This window comes from Larus michahellis, chromosome 11 (genome assembly GCF_964199755.1).
Source record: "Larus michahellis chromosome 11, bLarMic1.1, whole genome shotgun sequence".
Lineage (NCBI taxonomy): Eukaryota > Metazoa > Chordata > Aves > Charadriiformes > Laridae > Larus > Larus michahellis.
In genome coordinates this window covers 768,229-787,541 of record NC_133906.1, presented here as the reverse complement: position 1 = coordinate 787,541, position 19,313 = coordinate 768,229, and the positions used below count along the sequence as shown (strand labels likewise).

The 19,313-nt window shown below is 53.3% G+C and overlaps 1 protein-coding gene across 1 annotated transcript; it reads left to right on the top strand.

The window, feature by feature from the left end:
- Positions 1-17,320: 17,320 nt before the first annotated feature.
- PURA (purine rich element binding protein A) lies at positions 17,321-18,472 on the top strand. The gene has a single exon (XM_074603527.1). The coding sequence runs from the start codon at positions 17,406-17,408 to the stop codon at positions 18,348-18,350; it is 945 nt and encodes a 314-aa protein (XP_074459628.1). The 5' UTR covers positions 17,321-17,405; the 3' UTR covers positions 18,351-18,472.
- The last annotated feature ends 841 nt before the right edge of the window (positions 18,473-19,313 follow it).

The window sequence follows — 19,313 nt, the reverse complement described above, 5'->3', positions numbered from 1 at the left end:
GCCAGGCAGGGCAGGAGCCAGCCCTTCGCCAGGACACACGAGACTCCTGGCACCAGGGAGACACTGCCATGATCTCGGGTGAAATGAGAAAGGCAGATGGTAAACGATGAACTGAGAAATTATATAGAAAAAGCAAAGCTCAGAACCCAATTTGAGACTCCAATCTGGAGATTGCCTAAGCAAGACCACGGTCAAAATACCCCATACCTGTCAGTCCTTCCAGGTAGGTAAGGACTGGGAGACCTCCAAAGTCTGCAGTTCCACCCGCCTCTCAAAGGCACCAGCAAGCAGCGTGGCTGCAGTGAAGGAAACCAAGACCCACCTCAGGAATTTTCCACCAGCAACGCTGTCATGGTCTCAGCAATTTTCTCGGCTTACCCCTGCCCCGCTGTGTTCCCGTATCTCCTGCCTGTTAATGTCACCTTCCACACCAGCGCCAGCAGGCGAAGGCAGAACTGAAGGATGTATCCGTAGGCACCAGTGATGCCTCTCCCAGAAAGAGACCATCACGGCGCGGAGGCCTGATCCAGCTCCTCTCCTTCCCTGAGCGGAGAGAACATTGTCCTACTGTCTTTCTGTGAGATGCTCAACAGCACAAAGGAAAGAAGTTGGGCACGTTCGGTGTTGGGAGACACACCAGTACCTTACGAGAGGGGTGAAATCCATCCTGAAAAACCTTGTCTCTCTTGGCCTATGGCAATCGAAGGGAAGAAAAATCAAGAGCTAAGTGGTTTCCTTCACGCGGCAGAAAAGCTGATAGGGTTCCCTCCAGCCCCTCTGTGGCATTTTAGCCCAGGCACAAGGAAGAAAAAAAGCCACTCATCTTTCGAGGAAATTTGTGCCTCTTTTATTTGCTGCCCTCCCCAAGAAACTCATTCACTCCTTGTCCACCCACACGAGCAGGGATGATGAATGAAAACAAAATATAAACAATTCGGCCTTCCCTTTCTCCTCCCAGCCTTCCAATCAGACGTTTCAGTCCATGCCTTAGTACCCAAATTTTGCATGTTGATCATTCTGATGGCGTGCCTTGGCTCACTGCGCCTCTCCCACTCTCTGTTTCTTAGATACATATATCTGCATCCGATGCATTTATCAGCAACTCCAGCTTTGGGAGGGCTTCACACCACGCAGGGTGGTGGAGTCAGAGGGGAACCTGCCACTGAAGAGCAATTGCTCTGTCATCACTGCCCACCTGCCCGGACCAGAGGGCTCCTCTCGTGAGACCTGCAGACACGGACACCAGCAGAAAGCTGGTGATCAGCGAGGCAACACTTCTTGCGCCCCCAAGAAGGACGGTGCTGGCCAGGCACTGCAATGTGTCACCAGAAAGATGACACATGGGTGCAGCACACGTGCTCCCTGCACCGGGGTGTATCTTCAACGCCTGGGCACTGCAGCCCACTGTCCCCAGGCCACCAGCGAGAGACCCCTCCAGCCCAGAAACTCTCCCCCAGGACTGGATTTCTCTGCCAGACACTCTGATTTTTCTCTCTCTTCCCTTCTCTCTGCACAACCTCCTTACACCCCCCCGTGTGTTCAGTAACTACAGTTATTTATGATGATGCCAGTGCATCAGGTAGCCTACAGGAAGGATGGGGAGGGACTCTGGATCACGGAGTGTAATGACAGGACACAGGGTAATGGCTTCAAACTGAAAGAGGGGAGATTTAGATTGGATATCAGGAAGAAATTCTTTGCTGTGAGGGTGGTGAGGCACTGGAACAGGTTGCCCAGAGAAGCTGTGGCTGCCCCATCCCTGGAGGGGTTCAAGGCCAGGTTGGACGGGGCTTGGAGCAACCTGGGCTGGTGGGAGGTGTCCCTGCACAGGGCAGGGGGGTTGGACTAGATGATCTTTAAGGTCCCTTCCAACCCGAACCATTCTGTGATTCTATGTGTGATTCTGTGTATGTCTGAGCACCTTCGAGTTCCCTTCTTAGCTAAAGTCCGTACCAATTATGTGTCGCTACGTACAGATCCTGAGCCAGGAGAGCCTCTGTTTGAAAGAACTATAAAGAACTATTCTGAAGAAGAAAAATGAACAGCAACATCTCCAAATTGCCACGAAAAATGCACTAGTTGAAGCAGACAGCTATTGGGAGACAAACCCGCGACATGACACGCTATTGCAAAGGTAAAAACCAGCGCTGGTCATAAAAACATCGATATAGTTCTGCCTTCTCTAACGATGCTGCTCGTCTAGAGAGTGAGCGATGCATCTCTAGGGGACGCGGATGCAAAACTGAGAAATGGGCGCCGTCACAGTGAGAAAGTCTGTCCTAAGCTTTAGCATTTTTGGTGGTGAGGGGGCTCCAGGTCATCTGCTGCAAGATTGTTTCTCGTGGATTCAAAATCAGGTCAGTCCCTGCTTTTGGAGGTGGCATTTCAAACAATGCTTGTTTAAATTTTTGCTGCGAAGGCAGAGGAAGCGGCCTGGAGGGCTGTGTGGCTGCAGGGAACCCTCTCTCTGGAGCAGCACCATGTCTTGACAAGAGAAACTCTCCGTGTACAGCCCCACTGCTTCTGCTCGGAGCACCACTAACCCCACCCCCAACTTTTCATCGTAAAAAAACCACCACCAGTTATTGGGGAACACACGTGAGTCTTGCTCAACCTGAACCCACCATTTGTTGACCAACAAGCAGCGTATCCCAACATTGGTGAAAAACCTTTCACACCAAGACACGGCAACGTGCACCAAGGGCCACCTGGGATCCTGGCATGAGAGCAGCCAGGGCGGCAACGTCCTTTAATATCGCACTTGAAGTTCATAATGACACCCCAAATTCTTCCTGGCGACTGCATCTCCCTCTCTCTTGGAGGGAGGCTTCTAATGAATTCAAGGTGGCAGTTTATCCAGTTAGTGCAGAGGTTTCATGGTAGATGTCCATATTCATGCTGTAGATGTCCATATTCATGCTGTAGATGTCCATATTCAGCACCTCTCCTCCTCCCTTCAGCACACCTCCGAGCTTCACAGCCATTGGGGTGCTAGCTAAGGGGTGCGATAAGTGAAGGCGATGGCCATGGGCCGATGCCGGCCAGTTTGAAAGCGGGAGGCACGCGCACCCGGTGAAAAGCCGAGGAAAGCGTTTCCGTGAAAGCAACAGCTTTGCGCATCGCAAAATCCCTGTGTCGCTGAGGTGCGCTGGGCTGCTCAGCTCCTCTGGATGAACGCTGGGGGCTGTCTGCAGACTCGGGATTATGTTTCCCCCTCCCACTTTTGCCTGTTTTGTTTATTTTGATGTAAAAATATGCTGAGTGGGTATATACCCTCGTACGTGTGCAGGAAACACAGAGAAGGAACACTTGAGGTGCAACACAGTGATAGAGACAGACAAGGCTCCTTGTCTAGCTTTGCCCTTGATTCCCTGTTTAAATATTGTCTGCTACCGTTTAGACAAGAGACCTTCCCAAAATGACTTCTGCGATTCAGGAGACCATTTCTGCAGTAACAAGTTAATGCTTGCAGGCAGCCCGTGGCTGCAGAACCCCCTCGATATTACAGAAGTGGTAACTTGTTTAATGGCTTCAAAGAAATAGGAGAGCCCAGGAGCCGAGGTGGCGGCATCTCAGCCTCGTACTGAGAGGTGCAGAGACCTTACAGCGAGATTAAATATAGGTCTCACAAACCGGAACAACAGTGCTTTGACTGAGAAGATAATCAAGCCCTGGAGGAAATTACACGATATAAAGCTTAGATTTAAAATAAATGTGAAATGAGCTGCCAGCTTTGGGACCAGTTCCTTATGGAAAAGTTTCCACGTCAGAAAAATCGGCTGATGAAGCTGGCTGTTTAATTAGCAGGTTTGGCAGGAAGCCAGGAGGACCAAAGGGGTGCTGGGGCCTCGTCCCTCACCTTGCCGTCTCGCCCTTTGCAGGGAGCGCTGGGATCAGCAGAGGGGTGGGCTGCGCACAGGCTGCTGCATGTAAGGGGCAGGAAAACCTGGAGACGGGACCTGGGTGTTGCCCTCGTGACTCTCCATCAGCAACGTACTTTCCCAGGAAGACCCTACACCCCCCAAAGTGGATGCCCAGGGCAGGACCCCAGCCGCCGCCTGGGCAGGGAGCAGCAGAGCCGTTGCAGGAGGAGGGCTGCCCCTGCTCCATGCTCTGCTCTCGCAGCCCGGCGTGCAGTTTGGTTGATGCAATGTCGAGGAGATAGGTGTGGGGATGGAGGCTCTGTCCCCAGACAGCTGCTGCACGCACTTCTGCCCTGCCTTAGTCATCTGCTGCCTCTGCTTTTTCACTACGCATCACCCTGGCGTTTTTACCCGTGCCCAGGGATGAGTATAAGTGATCCCACCTCCCCGGGTGCAGACAGGTCCTTAGACACTCTCCCGGCCCTATGCGTTGTTGGTCAGCCCCTCTGTTAGCTCCCTCCCTGCAAGACAGGTTTTGGTGGTTTCCTGCACACCAGCGCATTGTCCTGCACCTGCTGGGGGGGGGGGGGGTGGTGGTGGTGGGCGGGGAGCAGGCTGGAACCACCTGACACCACTGAGGGCATCAGGCTTTTAGGTAGAAAGGTCCCGAATGCGACCTCCCTGCTGTGATGGATCCTACCCATGGGGGCACACCATGACACTGCCACCGGCCTCACCCAGCACTCCTTCAGCCAGTTAAAGGGATGCAAATTAAAAAATAAAGACCAAGTTGCTTCTCTCCTTCTTTCTGTCTCCTCCCTCTTTCTTTCCTTGCTTCACATCACGCTGTAATCCTGTACTTTGCAGTTTAATTGTGTCCTTGTATCTACTTTTCTCAATGAGTTAATGCAAATGATTTTTGCTCCAAGGTGCAGCGTGGAATTCTTGCTCTAGGCTGAGCTTGAAAGCAAAACGCAGGGCCCAGGTGGCGCGTGAGCTCCTGCTTCCCTGGGGAGTCATGGGTTGAATCGGGCTCCTAAGCCCCTCCAAGCATCTGAGCCTCAAGTTTTGATTTTCAGCTCCGTTTTCAGCTCCCTCTCCTCCCTGCAAAGTCTGTTCAACAGCAGCGGGAGGTTACAAATAGAGCAAGGCAGCTCATCTGCTGCATCTCGTTTGTGCCATCCATGGGCACGACCGTGTGCGCGCCGGATCCTCCCTCCACAGGCACTTCCTGACTTTCCCCAACGTACCAGTGGAGCGATGGCCACGCGTCTTTCCTGGTCTGTAGCTCCCTCCTCAGCCCTTTGCTGTGCACTTCCCGGCTGCAGCCGAGGACACAGGCAGCAGCACCACCCGCATCTGCACGGAGATTAACCCTGCAAAGTCAGGGACAATTTGTATTTCCTCATCCAAAATTCATCGTTTGTGAAGGCTGCCAGGCCAGCTCTGCCAAGATAGACACTTCAGTGGGAGTCTCTGCTCGCTACAGGAGTGACGGGGTACAGACATCACCCTCGCTCACCTGGCCCAGGGGATAACACATGCTCGTTGGGTCAGGGATACAGGCACAGGACGGGTGAAGGGAGGTGGTCTCATTTAGTCTGGCCGAGAGGAGGCTAAGGGCTGAATTAACGGTGGCCAAAAACTACCTGGAGGGCAAGTACACCGGCAACAGAGCCAAACTCTCCTTGGTAGGGCATGTCACAGGGGCAATGGCCCTACAGTGCAGTTCGGGATGCTTAGATCATCCAGATGATTTTTCTTTCCCAGGGGGTGGTGTATACCTAGGAGAGAGCACAGCATGGGGGGCTGGGGTCCTCCATCATTGGGGGTTAATGAGGCTAAGCCCAACGAGGCAGTGGTCATCCTGACCTAGTGCTGGTGACAGTCGTGGTGCAAGCAGGCACTGGCCAGGAACATCCCAGGGCTCACATCCCACTACCACTTCTAGGACTCTGGGATATAGGAGCTCTAACCAGTCCGGCAAGGCCGTGTCTCAGCCCCTAACCCGGGGGGAGACGCTGGCTGCCTGTGACACAACACGCAGCTCTCAACCCCTGCCTGTTCCCCTTGTGGAAGTCATGACTTCTCCATGCGGGGAAGCAGCGAGGACCTGAGGCTCCCAGAGCCCCTCCAGAGCAGGGCTCCTGCAGGTCCCTCAAGCTACTGGAGACCTCAAGCTATTTGGTCTTTCAATCTATTATATAGCCTATTTTTATCATTCTATCTTATTAAAGCAGGTATTTTATTAAGCCATTTGTTGTCGGGCCTTTCTCATTGAGATGCAGAAATAACACTCTCTCCCACCTCACCTCCCCCCTTGTGCAGGACATCTCCCTCACAGAATCACAGAATGGTTTGGGTTGGAAAGGACCTTAAAGACCATCTCGTTCCAACCCCCTGCCCTGGGCAGGGACACCTCCCACCAGCCCAGGTTGCTCCAAGCCCCATCCGACCTGGCCTTGAACACCTCCAGGGATGGGGCATTGACAGCTTCCCTGGGCAGCCTGTTCCAGTGCCCTCGCACGTGCTGGAGCCCCTTCCCCTCCCAGCCCCCAGCACTGGTTTCGGTAGAAGGGCTGTAGCTGCTGTGCTGGTTGCACACTATCCCACAACTCCCTGGCGAAGCCAGTTTGCAAACACTCTTGTTTGGTAAACCCTTTTCCTCTCTGACACAAACCAGGTGCTCCCACACACCGCAGTCTCCTACCTGCTGCAGCCAAACCTTGCGGGATCAGAGCACCGCGTCTTCCCACCTGTATCACACGATGTTTGCAGACTGGCTGTAAAACATGTTGAATATATTGAATAATTGAATATAATTATTGAGAGGATGTTCCCATTTCCCGCACACTTACCCACCACTTTACCTTGATCATGCCAGGGCTGGTCTGTAATTCTCTTTTTAATGAGTTCCCAAAACATTCCCATAAGCAATATCCTCAGCAGCAAACCATAAAAACAAACCAGCCCCTCTACCTAGACACACTGTGAGAAGTTGAAACCACCATAATGGTCCCTGGAGAGGGAGAATAAGGACTTTCTCATTGGCTCCAAGGTGATTCCCGCTCTCCCCAGCAGCAGGATTTGGGGGAGCCATGGATTTGCTGTGGTTTCCTCCTCCTCCTGGCCTCATTGAGTCAACTGTTCTTGTCGCATCCACTGCAGGGGTTGCACAGCCCCAGCTGGGACTTGTTGATCTAAAAGCATACAACCAGCAGACATCCTTGGAGCCCACGTCTGATCCAAACACACCCAAGGTGCTGGGGAAGCTGCCAGGGCAAACAACTGCCATCACCCCTCAAGGGCTGGGGCACAAAAATGTCCCTTTCTCTTACACCAAGACTCATCCCAGAAAATGCCACCTCTTGCTCCATCCCCGTCCAAGGAATTGCCTCACAAAAGTGAAGCTATTTCCTTGCTGACACCACGCCAGACTGGACCCTGCAGCCTCTTTTGCACTGTAGGAAACCAGAGTATCAGGAGACCCAGCACCTTTATAGAGATTTTCCCAGGGCATCTTGCAGGGAAAAGTAAAGAGATGTTGCCTGCACAGTGAAGGTCTGGCTTACGTCCCGAGGGGTTTTAAAATTAAACACCCCTTCAGCAAAATCCCACACTGAGACAAGTCATGGGACACGATCCTCGAGCTGTTAGTCTCCAGCTATGCCATGCCCTAGCCACGGTCTCAGCTGGACAGGAGGGAATCCCACCAGCTCCCAGGGCCATCTCTGAAAGAGATGAAGGCAAATGTTAAATAATTAATAAATAAAATGAGACGCTTTAAAACATTTCCCTGCTACAATACAACACTTCTTAAAGCTGCCCATGGGAAGTCACTTGCAGATGAGTTACGGAGGACTTCTCTCCACCTAGGGTCTGATTCTTCCCTGTCACGGCACCTATGTCGGGCACACGGGACTTCTGCAGTCATGAGCTGGGCCTCTTCGTCACCTCCGGGCTGGTAGGTATCAAGCCCATCACCTTGTGAATGACAAGTGACTCTGCTGCCCTTAGACAACCTCTTTGTCACAGACCCTTTTCTTCTTGGTGAAACTTCAAGTGAGGAGCCAAGTTGGCTTTCCTCTTCCTCCGCGTCCAGAAACCAATGGACCTTTAAAGGGGTGGTATCACATCTACCTGCCATCAGTGGTGGCGGCCCCTCTCATCTCTTGCAGGAGGACTGCAGAGCTGGCCCACACTTCCATCTATCAGCACAGCCAATGCACGCTTCAGGTCTTCCTTCTCCTTGAAGGACAGCTGTGGATTCTGCTCAGGGAAGACACCGGACCATGGTTCAAAGAATAGCTTTATCCCCCTGACAAAGAGAGACCAGGGTCTGGTGGATGCCACCACCCAGGTGTAGGGCAGGCCACCTGGCTGGGCCACTGAAGGACTAAGCAACAGGCCAGTGTTGCCATACCTGAAGGATGGCTTCAAACTCTCATCCTGCTATCCCTCACTCCATCAAATCATACTTAGGGACCATCTCTTCCTGCCCTCCAAACTTTGCCACCATGGCCAGTTGCTGTGAACAGCCGATAATGAGATGCCTTTGTTGGTCTCATGTAGGTGATTGCATAACGAGTAGTTTAGACGTTACAAGCTATAAATTCTTCTGGACCAAAGCTCCCACATTCTCCAAGCCGCCTGCCAGGCAGAGGGGCGTCTGCGTAAATAGGCTTGTTTACAGTCAACCAAGTGTTGGCACCAAACAAATTCTTCTCCCGGTGACTGCCAAACAGCATCAGCACAAACTCCACTAGCACCAGTTGGAGCAGCGGGTGCCCTGCTTGAATCTATGGTCAGCCCAGGGGGCTGCAGGGTGCCCAGATGTCCACATCCTCTTGAGGGTCTCAGAATCACAGAATGGTTCCAGTTGGAAGGGACCTTAAAGATCATCTCGTTCCAACTCCCCTGCCCTGGGCAGGGACACCTCCCACCAGCCCAGGTCGCTCCAAGCCGTCCAACCTGGCCTTGAACACCTCCAGGGATGGGGCATTGACAGCTTCCCTGGGCAACCTGTTCCAGTGCCTCACCACCCTCACAGCAAAGAATTTCTTCCTGATATCCAATATAAATCTCCCCTCTTCCAGTTTGAGGCCATTATCCCGTGTCCTATCATTACACTCCCTGATGAAGAGTCCCTCCACATCCTTCCTGTAGGCCCCCTTCAGGTACTGGAAGGGGCTCGAAGGTCTCCCTGGAGCCTTCTCTCCTCCAGGCTGAACCCCCCCAGCTCTCTCAGCCTGTCCTCACAGCAGAGGGGCTCCAGCCCTCGGATCATCTTCCAGGTCCCTGTCCTTCTTGTGCCGAGGACTCCAGAGCTGGAGGATTCAAAACCAGTCAGTATCATCACTAGGTGGGCGCAGGGCGCGGGAGACAGTTATCGCTATGCAGCAAGAGGGTCCGCCACAGGGACACTGAAACTCAACAGCGTCCGTTATTCGCAATCCAGCAGCAAATCTAAGCAGTTGTCCCTTCCGTATGAGTTGATCTGCACAATTAGACTTTGCTCTTTGTTGCGTGAGTACTGGAGGAATCTGCCTTTCAGAGCCACGCAAACATAACCCGACAGAGGCTGGGGATCAGCGCCACGCCACATTGGCAGCAGTCCGCCCACCTGAGAGCTGAGGACTCACCGCTTCCCCTCAGAGTGGGGACAGTCGGGGTAGCATCCTATCTCAAGATCCAGGCATTTGCTGCCGTGTCAACACATCCTGACAATCCACATATTTTACGCTAAGCAACGATTTCATCCTCTCCATGAGGCATTAATTGTTTTTAGTCCCACTTAGCTGATCCATGGTATCTGGCTGAAAGCACGCGCTATGGGGTTATGCTGATGCTTCCTGGCATTTATTTTTTTTTTGAGGGCAGGGAGGCCTTTAAGACCTTGTGGTGTGTTGTCTCTTGTTTCATGCACTGTCCCACCCTGCATCCCCAAAACTATGATATCATAGAATCATAGAATGGTTTGGGTTGGAAGGGACCATAAAGATGATCTTGTTCCAACCTCCAAGGTAATGGGGAACTCCTCCCTCTACATTCTCTGGCACAAAGAATTGGGGTCCCAACTCAGCATCATAACAGCTCCCAACTGAGCACACCACAAAATCTCCAGGCTCATCTGATGCTTCAGATGCCTGCCGGTGCTTGCATGGGAGGAACCAAAGCCTCTGAAGCTCGCCAAAGAGCTTCTGGATATGGCAGAAGGAAAGGGATCCATTTCTGAGGCCTGAGTTTGACACCAGAGTGTGTATTCTGAAAGCCTGGTGAATATACCAAAGCCACTAGCTACTACAGAAAGTAAAAGATGCATTAAAAATCAGAATTCTAAAGGAAAGCCTTTGGGGCTGGTGTCCTGTCTCACAGCATCCTTTGCATGGCCTCTGCAGGGAGGCTCGTCACGCTGTAGACCCCAGTGCTCCTCTACAGTTGTGAAACATCACTTCTTCAGGAGAAGAACTTCCCTTTTGGGGGAAAAAAAAAAAAAAGAAAAAGTCAAAGCATCCTTTTCTTGACAACTGCAAAACTGTGATTTGTTCTAAATCTCACGTCAAAACCGCAGTTTGTTCTAAATCTTCTTTCTCATCCTCGTAAATGTTTGTGGTTTATTTGCTCAAGATGGAAGTAGTCGGTTAAGACAACTCCACCAGTCCCCCTTCGCCCCAGCTCCTCGAGCGACCTCGCTCCCTGTGAACCAGGCTGGGTGCACAAAGGGGCTTGAGGAGGTCAGGGCAGACAGGGCAGACTGGCCCACCTCAACACACCCCTGTTGCCCTAAGGGAGTATTTTGGCTGGCACTTTGAGAAGACAGACATTGGATGAGGGATAAATAGGCTGCTGAGAAGGTGTGTCTCTAGCTGCATGATCTGGGCAATGCCACCAACACTGAGGCCCCAGATGATGGTCTGTATTGACAGCTTGCTTCTGCATTTGCTGCGTGAGCGTGCCTTTGAAAAGTGAGGAGGGATGGAAGCGGGGAGGCAGCCCTGCGTCAGCTTTGGACCCCCAAGAGCTCTAAGCTCCACTTCTCTACCAGCTTGAGTGTGGCATCACATTGGAACCATGCCCAGTAGGAGCTGGGAGAGGCACTTTCTCGGCAGGGCGATGGGAAGCAGTGTGTGGAGACCCCCAGCTTCATGAGGAAGACTGACTCCTGAACTGGAAACATCCCACTGCTCAGGACAAGGTGGTAGGTCTGGGAAGTGCTAGCAAGGAAACCACAAAATCACTGCAGTGATGGTGCCTGGAGCATGCATCAGGGAGCCACAGAGGGCCAAGAGGACAAATCTGACTGTACTTCAATGTTCCTGGTGGATAAAGTAGCCCCACAGGGAGCTTGGCCGCAGTAAGCCATGGGGCACAAAGGTGCCTTCCTCACACCTCCCCGGCCGTGATGAACCATGGCAGCTCTGACCAGGAGCTATGGCAGAACTGCATCAGTCCTCCAGCGCCAGTTATCTCAAGGCATCAAAGAGGCTCAGCCATAAAGAGCCTGAAGAAGTGCTTTAACCAGCACCAGACCATGGTCCAGCCACGGAGAGGTCTCCACAGGGCAGCCACCTCTCAAATTCCCCTTGCACAGGCAGGAGGCTGAAAGACAAACTCAACTGCAAGCCAGGTTCACAAAACAGAATGTGTCACCTTGGCATCACTAGCTGCCCTGGGCAAGTAGCAGAGCAAGGACTCGGGGACATGGACTGGCCACAGGAAACTTCCTCCACACACGTGTCAAGTTAATGCCCCACGCTCCCACCGAGACAACACCGCAGACAGAAAAACTGGAGAAAAAAAAAAACCAAAACATCAGTAGCTTTGGGCTGGAATCTGGGTTCCATCCAAAGATCAAAGTGGCGAGAAACCATGGTTGAGACAATGGGTTCGCATAGCTCTCCACAGGTCATCTGAACGCTGCAGAAGGCTGTTTGGACCCATAAACACACCAAGGACATTTCAAAGGATTGTAAAAGATCTAGTCCATGATTTGGGAATTGCCGACATCCTCACGTGCTTGTTAAGGAAAGGGGGTTTAAAGTAGTGGAAAAGAACCACCAGCCTGCAGGAAGGTGCATCGAGGAGGGGTGGGAGTCTTAACCTCAAAAAACAGATGTTACGAAAGGCCAGAAAGCCCCCCCAGCCTGGAGGAGGCACAGTGGTTTGTCTGGACTCATAACTGGCACACTCGTACCTGGAGGTCTCTAGAGCAAAGGCTCCTCTTCACACGGTGAGGAGAGCACTGCCTTCTCCCACCCTGTTATTTTGTGAGAAGCCACAATGGCTGGATTGCTCTTGAACACCTTCGTGACCCCACCTGATGTGATCCAGCAGCTTTTGGAGGCTGTAAATTTAAATCAGGTATTCTGGCACAGGAGCAGGGTGCATCTCTATCAGGCAGGGCTGGGAAACCCAGAAGTGCTGCAGACCATGCCTGTCAGTGCTTTCTAAAGCACGCTTTCCAAAAACGTGCCTTGAGGGGACGGATTTACGGCCCACGAACCCCAGCATGTCCACAAGCCAGGAAAGAAGAGAAATACCAGACAGGCTGTCAGTTGCCTTGTTGCACAGATGTGCAAGTCAAGGACCTGGAGTCACGGCTGTAGGAACAGCACCCCAGGACCATCCGGGGCAGTTGGCCACAGCTCTGGAGACACCAGCAAGGCAGTATGAGAACAGGAATTGTACAGCAAAAAACACAGGAGCGCCCTCACCCTAATCAAATGACAAGGCAGTTGGTGCACTAGAGCCAGCTCTCCCACCGAGCCAGCCGTGCCAATCCTCCTGGACACCCCTGGGGACAGAGCACCTTCCCAGCCAACACTGCGGGCACGGGAGGAGGGAAGGGAAGCAGAAAGTCCAGCCAGGCATCATGCTGCTTCCATCAGAGGCAAACAAGCGAGCTGGATACCAGGAGGCGGGCTGTCGTAAAGCGGGGTGAACATAGCCCTGGTCCACCTGGAGACAGGTCTGCTGGTGTTGGACCAGGGCACAGTCACATATAGGGGCTGCATAACCTTTGCTAACTTCTGTACTTGATAGAATGCTTTAATCCTTACTCCTCCTGAGGAGGCAAGGAGCGGAGAGCCCTGGTTTTATAAATCGTAGTCACTGAAAACAAGCAAGAGTAGAATTTGGTGGCCATTTGTTGCTGGTTTTCAACAGAACAGCAGCCAGCACTTACTGGATTACGTGGGGAGCTGAAGAACCGTTCTTCCCTCTAATTTCATTGGGAACCAAGAAGTGGCAAAGACCTCTCTGCAGGTGACAACACGCCAGAGTCCTCCATGGTCAGAAAAAGAAAGAACCGATGAGGGGGAAGCCAACTGGCTGAGAAAAGGGTAGCCAGAAGACTTGCAGGCCAGTCAAGGGAGAAGAGAAAGCACGCTGCATAATTGGAACAAGCCATCGTGAAAACAATCCCAAACTTAATTCACTTGGATGGGACTTCACGTGGTGCTTAGAAGAATTAGCACTTTATCTTTGCAGACAGGAGAAGCAAGAACTCGTTCTGCTATTGTGCAATCACCAATTCCCTTTTTTTCCACTTTTTTTTTTTTTTTTTTTTGAAGAGTCAGCAGAAGAGGAGTCTTTACAGCTCACCCTGGGAACTGCAGTTGTGGAGACGGAATGGCTGGTATGTCCCTGGAAGGTCAGTCTCTAGCAGGTGGTCAGGAGGACACAAACCCTGTGCCCATGGATGGCGTGGATCCAGCTGCGCCCCATTCCTGAACACCTGGAAGCCGGGTTCCCTGGTGGGGTGGCATCACAGGCAGAGTGACCCCCCCAGTACCCCCACCGGGGAAACCCTGCCTCGGGGCTCACCCAAAACAGATCATCAAAGGAACCCAAGTGACTTTCTTTGAGAGAAGCGGTTACAACTGGAGGGCTGTAGTTAACTGTGGCCAAGCTTTCCCATTGTTATTTTACAGTTGCTTGATGTTCTGAAAGATATTTAGAAAAATGACTTTAACTGCCCTGTGCCAAACTGGGCAAGGGTGAAAAAAACCTAAATTTGGCAGACATGTTGTTCATTCAGCATGTAGTTTGGATGACGTCCAGTGACTAACACAGGAGTTTTAACCGATCTGGGAGACTAAAAACCATTCACAAATAATTTGATTTAGGGTCACTGTGATTTCTTTTTATAAATAATTTTCATTGAGAAGTATTTTTTTAATTAGGATCGACAGACCTAATAGCAACTCTATTGTATGCACGGTTCATCTTTGCCGTCTTCACAAATGACTTACATATGTGGTGTGCTAGTTCCTTGTTCACTGCACACGATGGGGCTTGTTCACGGGGCAACCAGCGCCTCGCAGACAGTGCACAAGCCATGCTGGGCTCCTCTCTCCAAAGGCACGCTCCGAACAAGACCCAGATGGAAAGCAACGGAAGCTTTCACCATCCTGTTCCATGCTCCGGTCCGGGGGCTGGTCTAAGCCTTTGCACAACTTCAGACATCCCACGCGGCTGCAACTACCTCCTAATGGCCCTGGCTCCAAGAGACGGGGGATGGCAACTTTGCTGCGATCGCTTTATTGCTCGAAGTCCCGCCACGGCTCAGGAAATACTCTGAACCAGAACACACTTCCTTTTCCATGGTGGGAGGGCTGAACAAGGACTGGACCAAGGCAAAGATCTTGCACGTCCTGGCAAAAGCTGCGTCCAACGGCAAGTCTTCACTCGGTCACCATCTGACCCAGTGGATCGCCCAGCTAAGCCTGAATAGATCCAGGAAGACCGCGGGACAATTCGGCCGGCGGATGGGAGAAGAATGGCTCAGCGACTCGAATGCATCTTTCTTGGCAACATCCTCCATGTGTGACAGCCTTTTCTCCGACTTGCACAATAACAATTGCATCTCAGCCACTTTTGTTATGAATCTTATCTGTTGTTTGAATGGCTCTTAGATTCCCTCCTGCGATTATAAATGTTCACACAAGTTCTTGGAGTCAGCAGAGTTGCTGTTTTGCAGCTGAATAACAGGCTTGGGCTCCAAACTTCATGATGCTCGCTGTAATGATCAGATATGTTCTTAAAGGCCCTCCGAATTGGATTTCGAAACAAAAGCCCCATTGATCTTAAGCCTGAAATCCCAGCCATGCCTCTGAAAACCTTCTCCCCTGTCTTTCAGAGGAACCGAAACTGGTGCAATAAAGACAACTACAATGGTCAAAGAAAGAGTTTATCCTATGAGAGAAAACTACCAACACTTGGTCTTATTTAGACTACTAGAAGAGGGGCTGAGGGGGATGTAATTGCTACTGAGAGACACATGGAAGGGAAGAAAACATGAGAAAACCTTACAAAAGCTCCAGGCTGTGGAGCTGTGAAGAAGCCCTTGGTACGTTCGGGCTGGGGATGGAAAGATTTCTGATTTTCAGAGCAAAGGGGTCTGAGACAGGTTTCAGCAGAACCCACAGAAGCAGCCAACACGAAGCCTGACAAACATATGGGACATATTGACAGGGCTACACCCAAAGGGAGGGCAGCGTGGGACCCAGGAGTCTTTGGCCATCAGTACCTGGATGAGGTATGAAGAGATTCCCTTGTCTCCTGCATCCGTCCATTGCTTTTGTCCACCCTGTTTTGCACCTTGCTCTGTTCAAGCAGTCATCCCAGGCTTGCCTTGGCCACGTTGTCTTGTTTTAGCACTGGGCAGACCCATGCAGGTCCCTGTGGCTAGCCAGCCGGGAGGGGCTGCTATGGTAGAGCTTCTATTGAAAAAGATTACCTATTGGGAAGAAAAAAGTGCATTTTTTGCTTTTTTCTGTTTGCTTAAATAAGCAAATGCCCATATTCAAGCCACATTCAGACTCAAACACAGAGTATTGGGTAGTCACTGTGACTAGCAACACAGAGAGAGGCTGAGCAAGCAGGGTCCCACCAGCACCATCCCACCAAAGGAGAAACATCAGCGGGTCTGTCCCCAGGACCACCAATATCCACCTGGAGTGCATCCGCTCTGAAAGCGATAATGCTGGCCCGCGCTGGGGAGGAAGAATAACCTCTGCTGCTGGCTGCACTTGATCAGCACCATCACCACCAGCAATTCTCACCCCACCGTGGTCAGAGACAGACCGGCCACGCGCTTCCTGGGTGCCGGGCTTTCTCCAAAGGCATCTCCTCAGCAGTTATACATTTCCCATCTCTCCCGCATCGATAAAGCAGTGGCTTAGACTCCACAAGGATACCTGCCGGCGTTAGCAAGAGGCGTCATCGTTAGGCCTCGGTTAAAATCGTTTAAAGTCATTTGTCTTCAGGATAAAAAGAGCGAACCAAGAGAGAGGGAGTGCCAGAGCATCAGCCCTCAGCCTGCCACAGGGGTGCAGTGCAGCGATGCCGGCCCGGCAGTTCCCACGCCGGGGACCCACAGGGAGAGGTCTCGCGTCGGGGCGGGGTGAAACTCAAACGTCGCGTCCACGTAGCGCCGTGCGTCCCGGGCGCGCGGGGCAGTTCTGCAAGCTGACCGACAGCTGCTGACAGCTCGCGAGCTGCAGCTCACCGCAGCTCCGAAACATCGCTTCTGTGTCAAAAGGAAACTCTTTTCCTCCTTTTTTTTTTTTTTTCTCATTTTTGTCATGTCGTGATTTGGGCTGGACTGGCCAATGACAGACGACAGATGCTCTCTCTCCGAGGAGAGAGGACGCGTCGTTACCCACCGAGTCCCTAATCACGCAGGCTTTAGTCACGGCGATGGGGCAGACTGGGGGTTCCTCCCCTGATACCCAAGCGACCCCTAATCTGCGCGGCCGTCCTCGCAATTTGATCTTGCGTCTTAAATCCTCGACGAACGTTATTCCCTCCAGCGCAGCACGCAACCCCGCGGGCCACCATGAACCCTGCGTACCCAACTTGGGGGGATTTATTTTTTTTTTGGGGGGGGGGGGGCGCGCTGGGGGCAGCATCCATGTCCTCCACGCAGGGAGAGGCGCTTTTAGCCCACGCCAGCCGCGCTTGGGACGGGATGCGGGATTCGCGGGGGGGTGGCGGTGATAAGAACGGGAAGCAAAGGCATCTCCCCGAAACCCCCCCCAAAAAGTGGGAATTTAGTAAAAAGCGGGGCCGCGTGTGAGGCGGATGCCACCAGGGGCCCGTCGGGCCCCCCTTGAGAGGGTGAGGACAGGGCTCCGCGGGGGGGGCGACCGCCCGCCCCCGGCGCGGCGCTGCTGCCCGGCTCGGCGGGGCGGCCGGCGGCGGGGGCCGCTCTCTGCCGCCTTCCCGCGCCCTCTCCTGGCTCCCGCAGATCTCGCGAGAGCGGCCGGCTGGTGGCCGCGGGGGCTGTTGCAGCAGCGGCGGCGGGCGGCCGGAGCGGCGGCCTCGGAGGAGGAGGAGGAGGAGGAGGAGGAGGAGGCGGCGGCGGCGGAGGAGGAGGAGGAGGAGGAGGAGGAGGAGGAGGAGGAAGAGGCGGCGGCGGCGGCGGAGGAGGAGGAGGAGGAGGAGGAGGAGGAGGAAGAGGCGGCGGCGCGGGGTGGGGGGCGCCGGGCGAGAAGCGGCGGCCGAGGCCGAGCGGCGGCGGCGGCGGGCGGCGGCATCATGGCGGACAGAGACAGCGGCAGCGAGCAGGGCGGCGGCGGCGGCGGCGGGGGCGCGGCGGGCGCCGGGGGGCCGGGCTCGGGCGGCGGCGGCGGCGGCGGGGGCCCGGGCGGCGGCCTGCAGCATGAGACGCAGGAGCTGGCCTCCAAGCGGGTGGACATCCAGAACAAGCGCTTCTACCTGGACGTCAAGCAGAACGCCAAGGGCCGCTTCCTCAAGATCGCCGAGGTGGGGGCGGGCGGCAACAAGAGCCGGCTGACCCTCTCCATGTCGGTGGCCGTCGAGTTCCGCGACTACCTGGGCGACTTCATCGAGCACTACGCCCAGCTGGGGCCCAGCCAGCCCCCCGAGCTGGCGCAGGCGGCCGACGAGCCCCGGCGGGCGCTGAAGAGCGAGTTCCTGGTGCGGGAGAACCGCAAGTACTACATGGATCTGAAGGAGAACCAGCGCGGGCGCTTCCTCCGCGTCCGCCAGACCGTCAACCGCGGCCCGGGGCTGGGCTCCACGCAGGGCCAGACCATCGCCCTGCCGGCCCAGGGCCTGATCGAGTTCCGCGACGCCCTGGCCAAGCTCATCGACGACTACGGGGTGGAGGAGGAGCCGGCCGAGCTGCCCGAGGGCACCTCCTTGACTGTGGACAACAAGCGCTTCTTCTTCGACGTGGGCTCCAACAAGTACGGCGTCTTCATGCGGGTGAGCGAGGTGAAGCCCACCTACCGCAACTCCATCACCGTCCCCTACAAGGTCTGGGCCAAGTTCGGCCACACCTTCTGCAAGTACTCGGACGAGATGAAGAAGATCCAGGAGAAGCAGCGGGACAAGCGCGCCGCCGCCGCCGCCGCCCCCCCCGCGGGCGCCGGGGCCGAGCCGCCCCCCGAGGCCGAGGCCGCCGCCGCCGGGCCGCCCGGCGCCCTGCTGCAGGCCGAGGAGCCCGAGGAGGACTGACCGCCCGCCCCCCGGGACGCGGACTGGCCCCGCCGCCCCCGGCGGGAGGGCGGGCAGGCGGCGGGGCGGGGGGCGCGGCGGCCGGGAGCTCCCCCCCCCTGCCCCCCGCGCCGCCGCCGCCGCCTCCCCCCGGCGGCCCCGCCGCCGCCGCCGCCGCCCGCCCGGCGCCCCCCCGCCGCCCGGCAGCAGCGCCTGCGACCCGCCACCCATCGCTGGATGTTCCTCCACTTTACCCACCGTATCAAACAGTAAGCAGCTGCTAAAACAAAACAAAACAAAAAAAACAAAACACACACAAAAAAAAAAGTCAAAAAAAGTAATAACATTATATATGAACTGTGTTTCCTACTTGATTAAAAATATAAAGAACTGAGTGTTTATTTCCCTAATTAACCGAGAACTTTTGTACACGTTTAAGCTATTATTATTAAAAGTGTTTGCAAAAATGGTCAAGATTATAATATTGCTGAATTATATAAAAAAAAAAAGTCCTTTTCATGTTGAGCTAACATTTGACTTTAGCACAAAAAAAAAAAAGAGATATTTTAGAACACGTAAAATAATATTTTTAGTTTTTTCTTCTCATTTTGTTACCAAATTTCGAACCTTACATGGAGGTTACTATAGTATATTTGACACCCTATATACCTGTGATTAGAGATGTGTATATATATATGAGGGCTAGGCATGCTGTGTGTCTGAGCTTTGTCTAAATGTTATGCAGAAGTTTGTAGAGTTAAAAGGTACGTAGGTTTAATTCATGCAAGGTAAACAATAAGTGCTCTCTTTTATACAATATGCATTGCATCTGGACCTTAAACATATAAAAATGGTCAGTGAAACTTCTGTGAACATGAAGAAAAATTATTAAAAAAGGCATTTAAATGAAATTTGCTAACTTGTGATTTTTACGTTTGAACCAAAGTTATTCAAATAGTAAAAAAAAAAAAAAAAAGAAAAGAG